The 20,365-nt window shown below is 38.6% G+C and overlaps 1 protein-coding gene across 2 annotated transcripts in view; it reads left to right on the top strand.

Annotated features, from left to right (window-relative positions):
- Positions 1–1,776: 1,776 nt before the first annotated feature.
- PPP2R3B (protein phosphatase 2 regulatory subunit B''beta) overlaps positions 1,777–20,365 on the top strand; it is a 45,866-nt gene continuing 27,277 nt past the window's right edge. Inside the window, exons 1-2 of one of the 2 annotated variants that reach the window (XM_054628213.2) lie at positions 1,777–1,851; positions 3,283–3,645. In XM_054628213.2, the coding sequence (XP_054484188.1) occupies positions 3,298–3,645 (348 nt within the window). In that variant the 5' untranslated portion in view covers positions 1,777–1,851; positions 3,283–3,297. Of the gene's footprint in view, positions 1,852–3,282; positions 3,646–16,741; positions 17,211–20,365 lie in introns of those variants that run through there. The other variant, XM_054628214.2, reaches the window with a different exon arrangement.

Below are 20,365 nucleotides of genomic sequence, written 5' to 3'. Positions count from 1 at the left end.
CCAAAAATGAGAAAGCAAGCCCATTCCTTCACTTACCCTATTTTACTCTTGCCTACATTTTCAAGCCTTCCCTCCAAACCACTGTATCATCTTCAGTACAGCCCCATTTCCACAGCATTAAGGTTCCAACAATTTGTAATATTAACCTGTCATAAATCTGGAGTGTCTCTGCTGGTAAAGGAATTGGCAGAATGTAAAATGGATTAACAAAAGTGAAGCGTAGCCACATGAGGAAAAATCAGTGCAGTGGAAGTAGGGAGTCTGATGTAAAAATACCAATGAGTCGCTGATGTAAAAAATACCAAAGGAGAAAACTATATGGGCCAATGGTCAACCACCTAAACCCCACTGATAGTGCACCCAGGGAGCCTCAAAAGGGTGACAGCCCTGAAAGCTGACAACCACAAAATCCCAGTGTATGTTTTCCAGTACAAAAAAGGGGCTGCAAACAGACTGGCACACGTCGTTCTCTTAGTAAGGGGATTATCCTTCTATTTGTTACTGCCTCCACCTCCTCTTTCATCCTATCATTTGCAATCCCATAACACTAGTGGTATCCATAGCCATTGTGTAGAAAGAGCATTTAGTGTTCTCCTTTTAACAGCATTTAGCAGATGGAACCAGCTCACTTTGACAGAACCACAGAATGGGTAAATTGTGTGGAAGGGATTACAGTGGGTCATCTGATCCAACCTCTCTGCTGAGGCAGGGTCATCCTAGAGCACATGGCACAGAAGTGTATCCAGATGGTTCTTGTACATCTTCCACAAGGGAGACTCTACAACCTTTCTGGGCAATCTGGGCAATCTGTTCCAGTGTGTGTGGTCACCTGCACAGTAAAGTCATTCTCGCTCATATTCAGGCAGAGCTTCCTGTGCATCAGTTTCTGGCCCTTGCCTCATGTCCTAGTGGTTGGCATCACCAAAAGTGTCTGGACCCACCCCCTTTGGATATTTATACACATTAATAAGGTCCCCTCCTAGTCATGTCTTCTCGAGGCTGAACAGGCCCAGCTCCCTCTGCCTCTTCTCTTAGCAGAGATGCTCCTGTCACCTGACTCTCTTTGTCACCCTCTGCTGGACCCTCTCCAGAAGCTTCACATCTCTTGGGCTGGGGAGTTGACGCTGGCGCAATGCCAGTGCCCCCATGAAAATACACTCTCCCTGGACATTCCAGATGGGACCTCACAGGGCTGAGTAGAGGGGCAGGACCACCTCCCTCGACCTGCTGTCAATGCTCTTCATCCCTGGACAGCACTGGCCTTGTCCCCAAGGACACACTGCTGGCTCAGGGACAGCTTGTTGTCCACCAGGACATCCAGGTCCTTCTCGGTAGAGCTGCTGGTGCTAGGATTATTCCTCCCCAGGTGCAGGGCCCTATATTTGCCTTTGTTGAATTCCAGACAGTTCTTCTCTGACCCTCTCTTCAAGCCGTCGAGGTCTTTCCGAAGGGCTGCACAGCCCTCTGGGGTATCGGCCACTCCTCCGGCTTTGCGCCATCAGCAAACTTGCTAAGGAAACACTCTGCCCCTTCATCCCTTTGCCAGCTTCTCTCAGAGAACCAGTGAGGAGCATCCCGTGAGACGCCGAGACCTTGTCAGAGCTCTAAGTTGCGCTCATGTGGCGGCGGTGGCAGAGGCCCGGGCAGGGCAGGGCAGGGCAGGGCAGCGCCGATCCGGCGGCCCCGTCTGGCCCGTCGCCATGGCGACCAGCGGCCGCGTCCCGCGGGGCGGAAGGGCCGCGCTCTCGCGAGATGGCGGTGGCCGGGCCGGGCCGGGCCGTGCCGGAAGGAGGCGCGCATTTGAAGGCGGCGGCGGCGGGAAGGGGCCGTGGCGGAGGTGGAGTCGGGCAGGTGAGTGTGGCTGGCTGGTGCTGTGGAGTAACGGCACTCCTGAGCTGCTGCTGGGGGCTCAGTGCGGGGCTCAGCCGATGGGAGCGAGCCTGTGGCTGCAGCGCCGGCTCCCCGTGCCCGGGGCGGTGCCGGGCTGGCCCCTGCCCAGGACCGTTCCTTTCGAGGCGGGTGGCGCTTGAGGGTGGCTGAGCGCAGCCGCCGGCGCCGTGACGGTGTTGAGCTTAAAAAAGTAGGGAGACGAGTTTTCTTCACTTTTAGAAACAGAATAACTGAACTGCGAAGTTAACGAGGTTCGGAAAGTTTAGGTGGTGCACTTTTAAAAGCCTTCTCGTTCTGCCGTGGGACGAGGATGAGCTTTAGGTTTTAGTAGGATGTTCGCTTGCTAGGTGTTATTCGGTTCCAAATTGAAGTGCTTGTTTTAAGACTTGTTCAGCCAAGTACTTGTATATAGAATCATTTAGGTTTGAAGAGACGTCTGAGATCATCAATCATGTATCTTTTATCATGTGATTTTTGTATACAGGTTAAATTTTGTGAAGGGCAAAAAAAAAAAACCACAGACATGAGGAAGCATAGATTTTTATTTGAACTGTACCAAATCATGAAGTAATTGGATGCTGAAAACCTTTATAGTAAATTTTGTTCTGTTCTCAGTGTTTCATTCCAGTTCTCTGTCTCTCTAACACACACAAAAAAAAAAAAACCTAGAAAAACTAAAAAACACCAAAAACCTGTTTTTTTTCAGGTGAGTGAGTATCTGAACTTGAAATCGCACTGGCGCAGTTCTTGAGTTACATAGGATTTTACATTGGTTTTGAAAAGCTGCAAAAGTGAATGTCAAATAAGAGGTTTTAAAATATCAAGTGGCAAGGCTTTGGGAATCCCTCACATGGGGGGATGTAAGATGTGGAATCCATATCACAACCTCAGAATGAAAATTGTCTTAGTTCTAAATCTCTTCACTGAAAGACTTGCTTATTAAATTTTATTTATTTTATCACCAGCGTTTAGCATAAACTGCTTAGATATTTGCTTCTTAGTATGTTCAATTATAAGTATTTTCAAGTTCTGTTTTCCATAATACATGTGTTTTTAACACATGTTCTTAGAGGATATTTGTTAGCTATCTCTTTGTGAAAGCCCAAGTGCAGTTTCTTGTTCTCTAGTCTCCACCATTTACACAGTATGCTTTTAAAATAAGTTATCCATTATTTAAAAGAAATTATTGGAATTGACTCTGACTGATTTATGGTTTACACTTATAAAATGTTGTTGATGTCGCATGTTAAAATATAACTCTCAGCTTCTGTTGGTGTCTTGTGGGAATCAATATTAACACTTTGTTAAATAATGCCTGTGAAACACTGAAAGGTGAATGGAATATCTATATGATTGTCAAATATTTACTTTGAATTTGAACCAACAAAACAGGGAAACTGGCAGAAAATGTCACCTGGAAAAGTTCTGCAACCTGCAGTGAAAATGAAGGTGGATGAACTCTTTTTGTGCTGGTTGAGTCAGCCTGCCACTCAGCTAATACTAAAGGACTGCTTGAGAAGAATCAAGAATAAGGAGAAAACAGAGTTTGGTAACACAGATTCAGGAAACAGTAAAAATAAGAGCTTCACAAGTAAAAATTCCAATTCCAAGCAGTGTATATTAGGAGATACCAGATTGCCTTTGTTGTCTTTGAGTCCTCCTCAGCTTTCTACTACTCTTCCATTGGCGACTCCAGCTAGCTCAAGGAACATTTCTAATGTTAGAGCAACACGTCGATCCTCAGGGACCAAAGAAGTAAGTTTGTTTCTTATTATATTTATTTGTTTAAATGGAACTGACTTTTGTGTTTGTGGTATTGGCAAATTATGTAAGTAAGGAGTTTCCCCAGAGGAGGTATCAGGAGTGGAGTGAAGCAGCAGCACTGAACCTAAAATACCAATGTTTGTGAATTATTAGTGTTAGTGGATAGGTGGCCTGAGCTTCCATAAGACTATCTTGGGTCCTTGCTATCTAATTGTGGATAAATTTAAGTCCTTGTGTTTGTGTTCCTTTTATAACATACTGCCTAGACTGCAAATATTCCTTTGTCTAATGATACCAGGCACTGTTGTTAGTACAAGACTCAAATTTGGCTTCACTGGATCTGCATATTAACAAAGTAATTGTTTTGGTACTGCATGGTACACTCAGCACTTCCTTCCTAATGAGCTCTTTATTTATAACAGACAATGCCCTCTATGCAAGGATGGCAACCCTACCCCCAACCTGAACCCTTCTTTTTAAGCTTGCAATTCAGTTCAAAATCTAGTTTCTAGCTCTTTTCATAAAGAAAAACCAAACTGAATAGAAAATTTTGTCATGTCTGACAAAATTGAGTGTTGCTTATGTATTATCACCAACCCTAGAATCACAGAATTACAGAATGGTTTGGACTGCAAGGGACCTTCAAGACCATCTAGTTCCAACCACCCTGCCATGGGAAGGGACACCTTCTATCAGACCAAAGGTTGCACAAAGCCCCATCCTACCTGGCTTTGAACACTCCCAGGATGAGAGATGCACAGCTTCTCTGGACAGCCTGTTTCAGTGTCTCACCATCCTCACAGTAAAGAATTTCAATAATTTCTTTATAATATTTGATCTAAACCTACCCTTTCAGTTTCAAGCCTTTTCCCCTTGTCCTATCACAACATGCCCTTGTACAAAGTCCCTCTCCAGCTCTCTTGTTGGTCCCCTTTAAGTATTGGAAGGCTGCTCTAAGTTCTCCCCAGAGCCTTCTCTTCTCCAGGTGGAGCAATCCCAACTTTCTCAGCCTCTCTTCTTTGGCAATGTACTGCAGCCCTGTGATCATCTTTGTGACCTTCCTCTGGACTTGCTCCAGCAGATCCACATCCTTCTTTTGCTGAGGACCCCAGAGTTGGGCACAGCAACTCCAGCTGGGCTCTCACCAGAGCAGAGCAGAGGGGCAGAATCACCAACCTTGCCCTGCTGGCTGGCTGATTTTGATGCAGCCCAGGATGTTTGGCTTTCTGAGCTGCAAGTGCACATTTCTGGGTCATGTTGAGCTTTTCATCCAGCAACATCCCCAAATCCTCCACTCCAGGGCTCCTCTCGATTTGTTCCCCACCCAGTCTGTTTTTGGCTTGGGATTTCCTTGTCCCAGATGCAGGGCCTTCCACTTGACCTTGCTGAACTTCATGACATTCATAAAGACTTCAAAGAGTTTTTATGCTGTTTGTGCTATAGGACTATAAATTCATACATTTTAATAGTACTGGAAAATTTTAAGAGGTTGTAATTCCCAATTGCTCTATATACTTTGGTATCTAACTTATTGCAGTGTCCAAACCTGGTAGCCCAGGGAAGCCTGCTCAGTTGGGTAAGGGTAGAGAGGATAAAGCTGGGATGTTTAAGAGTATCAGTTTTTTATTGTTTGTTGTTGATATGCATTGAGTGTATAGACTTACCCTTTAACCCACAGGAGTAACAGCATGACACTTTTGCATTTAAACATTTAATCTGAAGTGACCTCTTGGGTTCATAAATACTAATTTTCAAATCTAGTTTGACAACTTCTTAGCTCCAAAACACCACATGTCCAGTACAGTGTTTGTCTAGATTGACTTTACAATAATAGGGACTTGTGTTTATGTATAATCACCAGCCTGACAGCAGGGCATGATGATTGATTTACTTTTTTGTTGTTGTTCATACTATTATATTTCCTGTTCTAGTGAAATGCAGAAAGTCAGTCAACAGATGCTCAGTTTATTCTCATATCAGATAAAAGCAGGCATAGGAAAAGACAAAGTTTGCTGTTAAAACCCACTGTTATTTACTATACTTGATCACTAACTTGTGTACTGCAATTTCTCTTCATGTGTCTTGGTCGATTGCTTGAAGTAAATCCCATAAAGGAAAACTAGAAGAGATTAAAGAAGAGTAACATCCTTGACTTAATTGGAGTTGTTTGTATAGTGCTGAGAGAGAACCTAGAGGAGTTAGGTTGTTCCTTGCTTGAGTAGGTTGGGGAGGGGGAATTTCCAAGCAATGAGAAATTTATTTATAGCTTTATTATTCAGGTGAACTGAATCTTCATCCAAAAGTTTCTTAATCTCTAAGTGCAAATCGCATTTTCAGCTGGAATTAGCTGTTAAATACCACCAGGAATTGCATGTTTTGCCATGACAGTGTATTTTCTCTTAGAAAGCACAATGTACCCCAATTTCTTCCACAAACTACCTCACACTGTGTCAAAACTAATGCATCTGCTGTTATGCATCTTATTATGTTTCTCAGATGAAGCCACAATGGTTCTACCTACCTCATATGAGTTTTAAGTAAGTTTGAGGCCCTCATCTTGTTTCTGTAAGTGGAAGAAAATGTTTCAGATGCTGGACCTACAGTACAAGCTAATACAGATTTAAATTCTAAATATCAGTCCTAGAAAACAATAAAAGTTAATGTGCTTAGCTCTGTGTGCATGTGGGTGATATTAGGAAAAGGCTTTTACATCCAGTCATAAAGAGATGGAGAATTATTTCTTTTTGGACTTTGTAAGTAAACTTAAGCATCTTACTAAACTTTTTCTCATTGTGCACTGGAAGTCTCATAAGGCAGCATACAAGCAGTTAACCTACTTTGGCATGATACATTTTCAGTATCACTGAGCTAAATCACTGCATTTGATAATGGATAAGGCTGCTGTATGCCTTTTTCCTGTTTCTTAAAATGTTCCTGCAATTTTTTTGAAGGATAATACAAACAATAAAGCTGATAACAGAAAACCACCATCTTTAAGTAATTACCAGGAAGTAAATATGATTGTGTAGGAAAACAACATTTTCATCCTACAGGTTTCTGTACTTGTTAGCAAAACATGTTTTTCTGAACAGGAAGCATTCTTAATTAGAATCTAATTAGATGTGTAATCTTTTTATACTTTAAACAGTAGCATATGAGCAAAATAAGTTGATGTGCTGATGGCAACCATTAAACAGCATTAAATGTACTGTAGCTGTCAGCTATTGTATTCAAGGAGATCTTTGCTTTTTTTCCAGAGATTAGCTTATAATTGAAGCCTGTGGGTTATACTTCTATCCAAAATACAGAAATTGCCATGTATTTTGCTGAAACACTAATGTCATGCCAGAGGATAATTTGCTGTCTTTCAAGATAGTTGAAGTCCTCCCCTGATTAGCAAGTCAAAAGTACTTATTCCAATAATGAAAGAACCTACATGGTCTTCATAGAATTTTTTCATCTGGACAGGTCACTTAAAAACGTGTTAAGAGTAAACTGTTGACTTAATCCAAATGCACATTTTAAAATCTGTTCTGAGCTCTACCATGAAAATTCATCTTTCAGTGTGTTTTAATGCAAATGAAAACAAAACAGTGTTTGTTTAGGGATTTTTTTTTTCCTTTATGGGGAAAAAAAAATGACCCTTTCCTTTATGCTTTACTTTGCTTCGCTTGCGTGGTGCCATTGACAGTGAGGCGGATAAGTGACTGTCCCCATTGTGTAAACATGTTAATTGCAGAGTTCTGGTGCTTTGGGTATGTGATGTGAAGTGCTTGCTAGCACTTGGTATTCTGCAAGTAGGCCTGTGATTTCTATGTACTATATGCTTCAAATAACAAAAAGACAAAAAAATTTCAGCATTCAAGTCTCAAATATTTTCTGAGTATATTGTTGAAGAAATTCTAGGGCTGTAACTTTGAAACTATAAGGATGCTGTAGATTTCGTCTAACCCTTATCACAACTATAGATAGATTTAACAGTGTTTCTGGGACTCTAGATTATCCTAAACACATGGGGCATACACAATTGTACACTGTGCATCCCACTGTCAAAAATCCCAGTCCTCAAGGTCTAAAAGGTGCCATGGGCAAGATGTTTAATCCTGACCAGCTGGTGTGCAAGGCATCTGGGGAAATTATTCACAGAATTCCCCATGGGCGTTTTGTGGGATGGTGGTGCAGAGAGAATGTGATATAATCAGAAGTACTTCAAAGTTATTTTCCATTTCTCTGCAGGGTCAACCTTTGATATAAAGGTACTTCTTGAAATGGTTTCTTTGTTTCCTTTATTTGATAAGCATACTGTTCCTGCTTGTTATCCTGTGGCAATTAAAGCTCATTTTCCTCCTATTTCTGTAACTTGTAATGTTTTTACTTCTTTAATATATGGCTGCTTAGCTTCAACATGAACAACATTCTTGCCAAGTTTTTGTGATCAGTTGCTTGATTTAAACATAGTGGTACTGCTGTGATCCATTTTAGTTTAAAGGGAGGCTAGAATGAAACCTTTTAACATGGGCTGAAGTCTGAATAGCACTTAACAGTTGCTTTTTGAAACAAAATAATTCTGAGAGCTCCAGGTAGAGAGTAGCTGGGCTGATACCATCATCTCACAAAGTGTGTCTGCATCTGAGTTGCTGCCTCGTTCATACCAGAAGCACTGTGAACTCCAGAGCCTGGGCTGCGTGGGCTGTGGTAGCATTGCTCTGCACACCAGGTTGTGCTGTGTGGTCTAGCACAGACACTCCCTAACTCTGTATCAGGCACAGATAGTGTTAGTAGTGCCATGTCCTATCACTAAGTGGGGAGCATGCTGGACTTGGCTTTCAACTCAAGCCCGTGACTTAAAGGGAGACTGTAAATAACCTGCTATCAAACTGATGTACTTTCACACTGATAACTGGGCACTATGAGAGATGTCAGCATTAGTGTGATCTCAATAAAGCTCCTTCTATGGTGCCAACAAAGGAAGGGCAGCCAAAAGTTCATATTAAAGTCTGGAAGAGTGCAGTTATAGGTGCTCCTATAAAATCATTATTAGCTTTGAGTGGGGTGATGTAATAGTAGTCAACATAAGCAGCACTGGTAGTATGTTGTGTTATTCATCTTAAGCTTTGCTGTACTGAATAGCTTGGAATAGAAGAGCCATTTTCCTGATTAAAGAACTAACTATTCTTTTTATTCATAATTGAGAAACTGAAAGTTACTCACTGTTGCAGGGTTTTGATAGTGCTCCTTATTCTAACTGTGTCTTGTTACCCTGGGATGTAAATGTTACTCTTGTTAGCAGTTATATTGATTTTGTTTACACTTTGTGCTTTATTTAAAAAATAATGAACTTTTGTCCTCTTTCAAAGTGGCAGTTGCACTTGTGTCCTACTGGAAACTCATATTTTTATATGCTGCATCCAGTCTAAGAGTTTTTGGCATTTCTCGTACTGAGAAATGGAAATCAGATTTTTTTGGCTTTCTTCAGGTGAGTTTGAAGCTCACCTGAATCCTGACCCAGGACAATTAAAATTAATTCAGTTTTGAACTATGACATTTATTAATGACAATGACACCTTTGTGAGTAACTGCCACTTAAAAGCAAACAAAAAAAAAGTTCAAAGCTATATCATCATAGCTTACAGGTCATAACTTTCAGTAGCTTCTCTGTTCAGTCTTTTAAAACAAGTAAACTTAATTATAGCTTTATATCAGTCATTTAAACAGTCCATTTTTTAAATGGATGTTCAGTCTGTGAGGAAATTAGGTATTGATGTAGATGAGATAGTGCTTTTTTTTTTTTTTAAATCCAGTGATGCTTGAGAACCTGTTTTTGAGAATTTCTTCATATGTCTTACATTTACTCTGTCAGCAAGAAATAAACTTGAGGCCAAAAGTATGTATGGGCTTACTTCAGTGTAAAATTGTAAATGCAGCTCATCCAGTGAACGAGTTTGTCCACTGTTGTTTCCTAGTCAATGGGTGCTCAGGACTTTTTAGCAAGCCATGTTATGAGAAAAATCTTCAAAATGCCAGTGGTAAAATCAGATGACCAAGTCTTGGCAAATTAAGAGGTTTTGCACTCACAGTTGTCTTCAAGTTGCCTTGCTTTCATTGTATTTAAGTCACTGCATTGATTCAAGAAGATACTAATTAAGCATACTCATTGTTTTTCACAGTCAGCAACAAATGATTACTAAATTTAGTGTTTTAAGTGTGCCATAATATGTAAATAACTTCTTTGTTATTTACATATAACATGTAAATGTTATAGTGTTGTGTGGTGCTGTTAGTGTGGTGTTCTTGTCTTCCAGTTAACCACATGGTACCAATGTCTGGTAGATAAGAATAATTTCTGTTCTGCAAACAACAGATACAACTTAAAATGAGTCCATGGAAACCTACAGTGACCAAGACGTGTTTTTAAAAGTGTGTTCTAGTATTTAATGTTAGATGTGCCCCTTTTGCATAGCAATCATGTGAAAAATAGCTAGAAACTGTAGAGCCACCCACATACTGCTTCTTGACCACAGGTACTTGCAGGAATGATGAGCTCTTGGGATATGTGTCCCATTAACCTTGTGCATGCTGTTTAGTTTCATTTCATATGGAACTAGCCTTGGATATTTGTTCTGTGCACATCCTGCTAGTAACTTTGGCTGATTTCAGGTTGAGTGGGATGAGCTGGAAGTCTAAAAGGAAAATGTACATGGAATCTACATGGGGAAACGTAGGGGGGGAATACTGAGTGGGTGCTGAAGAAATCATTGCCAAATACTTGCAAGATGTGTTCAGTGTGAATTAGGTTCAGTTTGACTTTCTGGACAAAAGAAGCTTTGTAGAACTTATCAAATTACTTGATTAGGTGTTTTTTTTGATTCAGCAGAACCAGGAGAACAGTTTCTAATGAGTTTTATTCCTTTAGAAGCTAGATTTGTATTGATAAACAATAAACAATCTTCTAAATTTTGTAAACATTTCTAGTAGATATGATGAATACTGATGTATTGTAAATAATAATCTTTGTGACATACTTTACCAAAAGATAAAGCAAACTTTGAAATTATGCAATATTGAAACAATGAGCTAGATTATTCTTCTACCTGCAAAATCTTTGGGAATAGTCATTTACAGCAAATACTGTAACAGGAGACTTTCCTGTTGTAGTATCAGATTTTTAAACAAAAGATGACTAATTTTCTTCTCTTACTTGCTTTTAACATGCTAAAAACACACGTAAAATTTTGACTCCTTGCTTATTTATCAAGTGACAAAATTAAGCCTAGTATTTTAGAACAATTTTTCTAGACTGCTTGAAAAAAATATGTAAAATTTACATAACAACTTACAGTAATGGAGATTGGAGTAAAGTCAGGAGTATTGCTCCTGTTCTGGCAGTGTATTTGGGGTGTTCTGCCTCTGTAAGATGTATAATTTCTTGTCTCTTTTCTTCATGTGTAATGATTGCCCTGTTAGTTATTTTGAAAGCTAAAATTCACATAGTTGCCAGTGACCGCCTTCTTCCTTTGCTTTGTCCTTTGGCACTGTACCCTGTTTGCAATTTGTGGACAGTTTTCCATTCAGTTCTGTAGAAATCAATATAGTTTCTGTTGCCTCCAATTCTGGTATCGCAATGATTTCAGACTGAGACAACAACACAATAGTATTAGATTAAGTCTTCATAGAAGTTCTATCAGAAATCCTGGTTTTGGTTGGTAAATTAGCCTTTGTGATTTTACTGACAGGCATGTAGGACAAAGTCTGTGTCTTAAGGTTCCTGATTTGTTGGTTTTGTGTTAAGATCTTCAGGGAGGGAGATCTCAAGTGAAATCATAAGCAAGAAGCTGTTCTGCTGTTGTCACTGACTCAAAATTATTGTCTTGTGATTTCAGGGACTAAATTGCATGATGCTGGATTTAAAGTAGTAGTTGTATTTTCATGCATTAATCATTCTAGTCTGGGAAAAGATGCTTTTGAAAGGATTAATTGAACATTCAGTTAGTGTCCAAAAGATGGAAGTACTGAACAGGTTTTACAGTGTTTAACTAAATTGCTGGACAGTTATAAAAATGTCATTCATGTTCTTAATACCAGACTTCTAAATTACTGTCAACTTGCAAATTGAGGTGACACAATGTAAATAATAACAATAATAACAATCTAGAAATTACTAAATATCCAAAATGGCCAGTGTGACTTTGAAAAGTTCCATAATGCATATCATTAGACTTGGTTGTAAAAGCTGCTGTCTCTTGTAGGAAAATTTCTGGCATTCTGAATCAGCCTGAACTGATTGTTCTTTTTAATCCAAGTCTGCTATTCAGAGGCTTATGTTGGTAAAATTACAAGTGCATATTTTGTGGACTGTAGCTTCATCTGTGGATAGCCTCTGTAGCATCACAGTTGATTGAAAATGTAAAAGCACAGCATCTTATTAGAGGAAATATGACTAATTTGTGTAATCCATAGTAGATTTTTTGTTTATAGCTTTCTCTCTTTAATACTCACTTCATCAGCATCAATTTGGGTGGTCTTGGTTTTCATGATCTGATTAATAGGGTCATGTGAAGATCATGAATAGTAAATAGGCTCCATCTGCAAAACTATTCCAGCAACCTTTTCCCCTTAAAATTCGGTTTATGCTGTACATAAATAAATAAAATGTGAAGTGACTTTTCTTAAGATGGCAGAGAACATGAGAAGTATTCTAAAGGGTTGTAAACCATTTCTTTGTTGTCAGGCATTGGTTTTATAACTTATTGATGCTTGCTGAAGTTAGCCTGTCAGATGCAGTTAACAAACTGAAAAAGGCCCTTGCTATGTCTTTGGAGCCCAGGCTGTGTAATCATAGCAAGGTGACATGTATCTTATCTTAGTTCTAAGCTGATAATGGCCCTTAGCAGCTGGTGTTCATACATGGCTTTCTTTTGGTAATGTGCAGAAAATCTGATCAGCCCCTCCTTCCTGGCCTACTAACATGACCACACGTCTGGCATCTAACTGCTGTCTTTTTACTTACTCACTGTCTTGTCTCCTAAGAATTCTGGATTCTCTTAACTACTGTGGAAAGAACTGCCAGGCATTGTTCTGTCTAATCCAAGACTACTGGAAAATTTAAATAATCATTCAAGAAGGCATTTACATGCAAGACTTCCCACTCCAGTGTGGAGGCATTGCATCCTACAAGAAAAAAACTTATGTATCTAGGCCCAGATGCACATGAACTCCCTTCCAAGGCCAAAAGATCAGTTTCTTCTTGGGAAGGTAGATTTCTGAACTGCACAATGTCAACATCTAGCAGTTCATCAGTATGTCATACTCACTCCAGGAACACTGTCCATAACTTTAAAGCAATCAGTTTCCATAACTGGTTGTTGAATGAGCCTAATAACTTGATTCCTTCTGCTGTGTACACATTGTACGTGTCAGCTCCCTTGGGTTTTGGGAGTGTACTACTGAAAAGGGATGACTCCCTAGCAAAAAGTTAGTTTCAGGATCTTTCAGTATAGCAAAGGCAAGGTATGGACTATCTGATTTAGAAATAATTCTTGATAACATTAAATAATGGTGGTAGTCTGGACTAGACAGTGGGTTTTGAGTGGAAAAAAAAAAAGAACTCAGCATTTTAGGGTTGTTCGGTATGGGTTTTCTTGTTTGCTTAGTCTAGCAAAGAATTGCTTCTTTTGTTTGTCTTCTAGTATATTTATGTAATTTCTTCTTTGTATTTTTTGCCTCATAGTAGCTGTGTTTTGGCAAGCATCCTTAGGTGATTGACTTCTTGATTATTTTCCCAACCTATTTGTTTTTACTAGTGCCTTCTTTCCACTTTAAACCTCTGGAATATATCTTAAATACTACATTAGTCATGCCATTTTTTTTTTTCTGTATTGAAAAGGTGCCACCTTGCCTTACTTCTCTTAACTGCTGTGTTCTGCCCCTCACTGTTAAGTTACTTTTGTAAAGAGTATCATTAGTTGCATTACAGCACTTTATATTGGCTAATTTGGAGGTACAACAATTTTCTTTCCACAGTTAACCCAGAAGCCACTCTTAGTTTCTGCATCATCACAGGCTGAGGGATGCTATTGGGTTCCATGCTGTTGCCATTGGGATTGCCTATTCAGCCTTATTTAAATTTCCTCCAAAAGCCAAACAGGCTTTTTGTCATCTTGGTTCACGTTTTATTGGGTTAAACACTAGACTCCAGCAACTGAAGTTTTTATATGGCTGAAAATTATTTTCTTGGGGTCTTCCTGTAATGCTTTTTCCAGATTTGAGTAAAGGATTAAGACTTTAATATACTGCTGGTATATGCTTCTGACAAGAAATTCTGGTTTGCTAGGCAAATACTTAAGGGGTTTTTAAAGTTGTCTTCAAGATTGTATTTCCTCTACAATACCCAGAATATTGTGTTATTTATGCTGTGTTACTCTTGTGTATTTTCAGATCTTTGTTAAAGTGATGAACTCTTTGGCCACAGTCCTTGAGTCCAGTCCATTCATAGTGTGTATCTTTAGCTTTGGAAGGAAGCTCTGAGCATGCATCTTCCCCCTGTTTGTTTATCTAGCTAATAATAAGCTGCCAGGATACTTTAACAGCTTCATGGCTGGCACCCAGACCTTCACCCAGTAAAGGATTTTGCTTTAGCTTTCACTGGAGAGAATTCAGATTTAGAATAAAAGTAACACTAGAACACTTCCAGTTCAGTTGGGATGAAAGCTGACTTTCCCCTTTGATTAATTCATGACTGAAAGGGTTAAAACACATCTTAGGGGACTCATGACCACATTGCTTTATAAATGCTCAGTCTCCTTAAATGTGGCAATAAAAAACCCTTTTCCATTTAGATGGTGAAAATGATGTGATTAGTTGCCAGTTGCAATCTCTGGAACAACATATTGCAACCTGTGAACAACAAATACCCAGGTATATAAAGGACCAGTAGGTTGGAAACCACAGTGCTAAAACATATTAGACTCACAATGGGATTGACTTGGAGCAGTGAAGTAATATTATGACAAAGCAATGCAGAATATTCAAAATACTGAACCTGGTTTGCTGGTTAAGTTATGATGGGTTCTGAGTTGTGTTTGAATAAAGGAGGGAAATACACACCTCCTTCAAAAATGGAGTTCAGAATATTTCTTTGTTACTGAGGCTCCTTCAGCAGGTTCAGGAGCTCTAAGCCTTTTAGGTTCCAGACTGGCACTTCACTCTTTTAGGTTAGCTCTCAGTGTGACAATCCATCACCTTAATGACATAGCACAGCCACATCAAATAAGACTGTGCATGCAGCAGCAAATGGGAGTGCATCACCTGGTTGAAAGGGATGAAAATAGCAATTTAGGTGAGAAGATGCCTTTCCTTACCTCAAATAAGGGCTGTTCTGCCTAACCTGAAACACAATCTGCCTTGCAATACAACCTTCCTGACCTTCCACATTTTGGTCTGGAATGGTTATCTGTTGCCAGAATAGGATTCCTCTCCTACTCTAACACCTCAGTCCTTCATCTCAAGTTCCAGGCATGCTGCTGTTGTGTACTGCATGCCCAGTTTTCTGTTGACTTCCCTGTGGCCAAGGTTTATCCCAGGTTAGTTGATTTAGTCTTCTTAAAAGACAGTGAGTGACAGCCAGATTTGCTCAATGCAGTTGGATAGTCTGGTCATGCCAACCACAACATGTCTGACTCTTGCCTTGTCAATTCCTTTCTTGTTCTCCCACTTCCGAAAGAAATAAATATCTTCATAACGAGCTGCAGTAGAGAAGTGGGAGGCAGGGACTGGGCTGGATACTAAATTAAAACCAAGAAAGCAGGTGTTTTGTCATTATTTACTTTCTAACAGTGTGTGATAAACTAAAAAAAAATCCATTTAACACAAATCATGTTTCACTAGCACTTTTTCATAGTTTTCTTTTCTTAATTGAACAGGGATATTTACTGTGGGATTTTAATACAGTGTTACATATAGAATGGCTATGAATGGATAAATGTGGCTAAAGATTATATGGGAGTAAAATAGTGCCATCCAGTAAAAGAAATCTCTGACATAGTGGTGAAAGAGTTGTTTTGGGCTGTGTACATTTTGTGTAATCAGGAAAATGGCCTTATTTAAAGTAGGAGGGATGAAAACTGAGTAGGTCTGGCAAAGTCTTTCCTTTTATGCTGTTTGTAACTAAACTTGTGCGTGACAATTATGTTGATAATAAATAGCCAACATCTCTATCTTTAGAGAATTTGGAGGTGCTAACAGTGTTCACAGCTTGAAATAGTATGAGTTACTCTACTCATAACTGTAATGGTGATATTTGAAAAAAAAATCCATCAAAATAGCAGCATTTCCTAAAGATTGCTATGATAAAGGTATATCCATTTAAAATGTGAAAACACCACTAGTTTTAAGTTAATGTACCTAAAATTGCAAAGGAGAAGGAACTGAAGGTCACTTGAATTTTCACAGAAGCTTATCAGATTTCTGTTTCCATGAAGAATATTGATGTGTACTAAAACTTGGCCTCACCACCCCCATAAAATGTATTTGAGGTTCAATACACTGAAAATAGAGTGGTAGTGGAGTCTAATGCTAGTGAAATGTGACAGGTATGCAATCTAGTATGTGGATGTTAATGTTTATAAAGCTACTTAGGAAAAAAAGTATCCTGTCAATTTTTTCAAATTTTGTGACATCATTTATATTTCTAATGTAACTTTTTGGTAAAACATGATTTAAAGCAGTGTTTCAGTGTGGTAACATTAATTTCATTTCTGCTATGGTTTTCCGTCTTAACATTTAAATTTTTAGATTCTTGAAATACAGTAACTTAGTCTTTTTTACATCAATCTCTATCTATTTATTGATTATGTGAGCCATTCTGAAAGCCTGTCTGAAGCTCTTTCCATTGCCTTCCTTGTCCCAGTGTAATAGGGTTTCTACTAAAGAACAAAATAGTTTAAAAGGAATTAATTGCTGTGTAATAAGCCATATCCTTCGGTGAGGTACTTCATTGAAGCTAGACAGTGAGTGTTTTGTGACAGAAGGGAAAGCTGAGGGGGATGGGAGGAGGAGGAAGCTAGAAAATAACCACGGCTGGCCTCTCTGCATTCCTGTAGGGCTTGCCTTTTTTAAAATTGGAAGCTGCTTTTATAGATGCTCCTCCAAACACGGTTTTCATTTTCCATACTGTCCCATTTAGACTTTGGAATGCCTGGATGAAAGGGCAGGCCCCCAAAGTGACTTCCCAATCTGTTTTTGCGATTCCAGCCAAGTTCCCTTTAATGTATGGAGCGGGCGAAGTTGAGCTGACTCTTATAATATCCCAGAACTCGGGCGCAGCTGCTGCTTTAAGCAGCACTGAGAGATAATACAACAGCTCTGCTATTTACTGGGACTCAAGTGCCTGGACTGGCACACAGAGACATTATATGAAATCCGAAAGCATGAGGATAAAGGAGATTTCTTTGCGGCAAGATCCTGATCTAAGAAAGGAGTTGGCACTGCTAGCTCGAGGATGTGATTTTGTTTTACCTTCTAGATTCAAGAAGAGACTGAAAGCTTTTCAGCAGGTTCAGGTTTGTCTTTCTGTTCTTATACAATTAAGTTATTGTTGTCAATTGTACCTTTATAACCACTCAAACTGCAGGCAATGCATGGAAGCTGTCACTCAGCTAGCAGGGTTTTGATAGTCTGTTCCATGTATGATGATTTCTTCTGTGTTTTAAAAGATTCTTCTGGTGGTTTTGTGCAAAGAAAAGATGAGAGTTTGCTGAAGCACATAGCACAGCTCAAGTACAATGTTTGCATAGAGGTATATGCAGTGCAAAGTTGGTGCATTTAATGCTATTAGGCTTTTAAAGACTCTTTTCCTTAGTCTGTATAATTGCAATCTACGTGCATTTCTCTGGGGGGTTTAATTTTCCTCTTATTGGAACTGGGCATATAAAAAATACTGAAATAGTCTGTAACTTCACTAGCTCAAACATAATAGGGTAAAAAGTGCTTGCATACTTGCATGGTGATCCTGAATTCCTTTAGATTGTTTATTTTGAACTTTTTATTTGAATGAGATCAGTTGTTGCTGCTTGATTCACATGTGTACTGCTGCTGTTTTGTAGCAGTGAGTTAAAGCTACAATTTTCAAGTGTGCTTAAACTTGAGAATAGAAATATTTGAAAAGTAAAATCAGAAGGGAAACTACTTGTAGAGTCAATGTTCAAAGAGATTTGTTATCCTTTGGAATGAGAAAAAACATACAACTTTTTTGAGAAACTGAAATTTGGTATTTCTTTGAATACCTTTTAAGACGTACAGTGATATCTGAAAGCATTCACTTTGACCTTATTTCACCCTCACTTCTAATTCATATACTAAAATAAAGGTGTCAGTGAAGGCATGTGTGAATTTTTTCACCCTTTTTTAATTAAGGAAAGTTTAGCAGTTGAATAAAAATTACATTAACTTAGAATTTCTGGCATTGTTAGTTATTCTAAATATAGCCTGCTACTTAATTTTGAATTCAGAGCACTAGTGTCTCTTCCAGATGACCTTCAAGAGAGGGATATAGAACCCTATGACCCTAAAAATGTATTAGCCTTCTGTCTTCTATATGATTATTTAAAATTTGTTTCAAGTGATCTTTATAAACAATGTTTATTCCTTTTTGCAAAGCAGAGTGCCAGTGTTGACTGTGCTGATTTACACCATTCAGCATTGACATGTGAGTTAAAGGATTTTTGACTTGTGTCTGCAGTGCTAAACTGGAGACAGGTACATTGACTAGAGATAGCAAGAAAAGAAAATATTATCTTAATTACCCAAAAGTAGTGGTAGCAGTAATATTTGGGCACCTCAGAAGAGGAGGCAAGTTCAGTCTAGTCATGGCATCCTGTTGTAAACAAACACAGCATTACCTTGTGTGGTGCCCCTTAACTTGATCTGTCTTTCATCGAGCGATAGTTGGATCACTTGTACTTTTACAGCGCCTTTTTATGTTGACCTAGAAAACATCTCAGTGTAGTATGGTTCAGCATACCTCCAAGCTACTAACTGCTTTAGAAAACAGCTTGTCTAATCTGTAGGGGCTCTAGGATGCTGCTGGCTATAAACTTAGAGTGAAGACAAAGAGCAAGTATTTTTCATTTTTTAACCAGTCTTGCGCTTCCTGGGTAAATGGCAACTGTAGAATAATGTATGATAAATGACTTCATTAGATTACAAAAATTTGTGAGCAAAACAGAATTAGTAGGAGTATAAAACTAGAATATGAAGTCTGTCATTGCTCAATTTGATAGAAAGCATTTTCTCTTAAGTTCCTTTTTTAGGTGATGGTTTGCTTTGACCCCATGATGTTAAGGAGACCTTTTTGGAAGTATCATAAAAAATTAAATATGAGTGCTAGTAACTGTTGATATAGAAGATGTGTATTTTTTACCTGCTGTTTTATGTTAATTCCAACTTATCCTCATAGGTTAGGTGCTTTTCAAATATTAATCAGCTACATAATCATTGAAGAAATTTCATGTTAAAATTAGAGACTCCTTAGAGATTTTGTAAAATAACTTGAAACAAAACTTTATCATTTCAGTTGTCAAGCTTTGTTGGTTTTGGAATTTACAACCTCCTATTTCCCTGTATAGGCTTTCAGACGCAACAGTTAATGAATATGATGTAAAATTAGAATGCTAAAGTCAAACAGAAATGGAAGCCAATCTATTCTTCCATATTTATATTACAATCTTGTAATTTTACAATTTGTTAAACAAATGACAGATTCTCTTTAAGAGGTTTGTGCTATTAAAACTAGCATCTTAAAATAAAAAATTAGTAATGGTTCTGAATGGTGAAATAACATGTGGCTCAATCTGCTCTGAGGTGGGTTGGAATGACTGGGTCTTCCACAGGTTCCAAGAATTCTAAGGCAGTGGCTTTTCATATAGGGCCATGTAAGTAAATAATCTTTGTAGGTAATCCCTTGTGGTTTAGAAGGGGTGGTCATTAGAGCATAGCACATCAGGTTTCTTGAAAATCTTTAAATAGACCACCAGTAGTGAGGTGGGTTGTTCTAGAAAGTGGAATAGGCTGTTCCTCAGTTTTAATTTATAGATGAAAATTGAAAAAACCTGAGCAAAGTAGGGATTTATGGAAAGAGCTATTTCTCAAAAGAAAGATGAAGCAATACATTAGTGTTGAAATGCTCTCTGTTACCTTGGGGGGCTAAATTTCTTTGTAGGTATTTCTGCATAAAATGAAGTAAAACTTCATTCCATCTTACCCTGATGTTGATTGTAAAACCAAGGTCTTTCTTAAGTACTCAACACCTATGGAATATATTGAGCTGGGAATGCAGCACTTGAAGACTTGCTTGTCAATTTATCTGAAACTTTGGAGGAAGAAGAAACTCTCAAATGTACTGGCAACTTACAGATGTGACCTGAAAGGCTGAGCATTGTATTTTAACCAATGTCTGGTGACATCCCTACCTGTCAGAGTTGGAATATAAGCAGCCCCATTATGCATGCTATATGAGGAAAATATACCTCAAATTTGAAACATAATTAGAATAAAATACATGTGTGTACACTGACATGCTTATACATTTCATATATAACTCAGTGTTAGCTAAACCTTGGAAAATGGGTATTTTTTGATACTTAGAGGCCACGTCGCCTTACAAAATGGCAGAGTTCTAATTTTAAAACTAAACTTTTAAAAAAATTAAATAGATTCA

This window comes from Agelaius phoeniceus, chromosome 2 (genome assembly GCF_051311805.1).
Source record: "Agelaius phoeniceus isolate bAgePho1 chromosome 2, bAgePho1.hap1, whole genome shotgun sequence".
NCBI lineage: Eukaryota > Metazoa > Chordata > Aves > Passeriformes > Icteridae > Agelaius > Agelaius phoeniceus.
The sequence above is the reverse complement of the archived record's forward strand: the minus strand, read 5'-3'. Positions and strand labels throughout refer to the sequence as shown.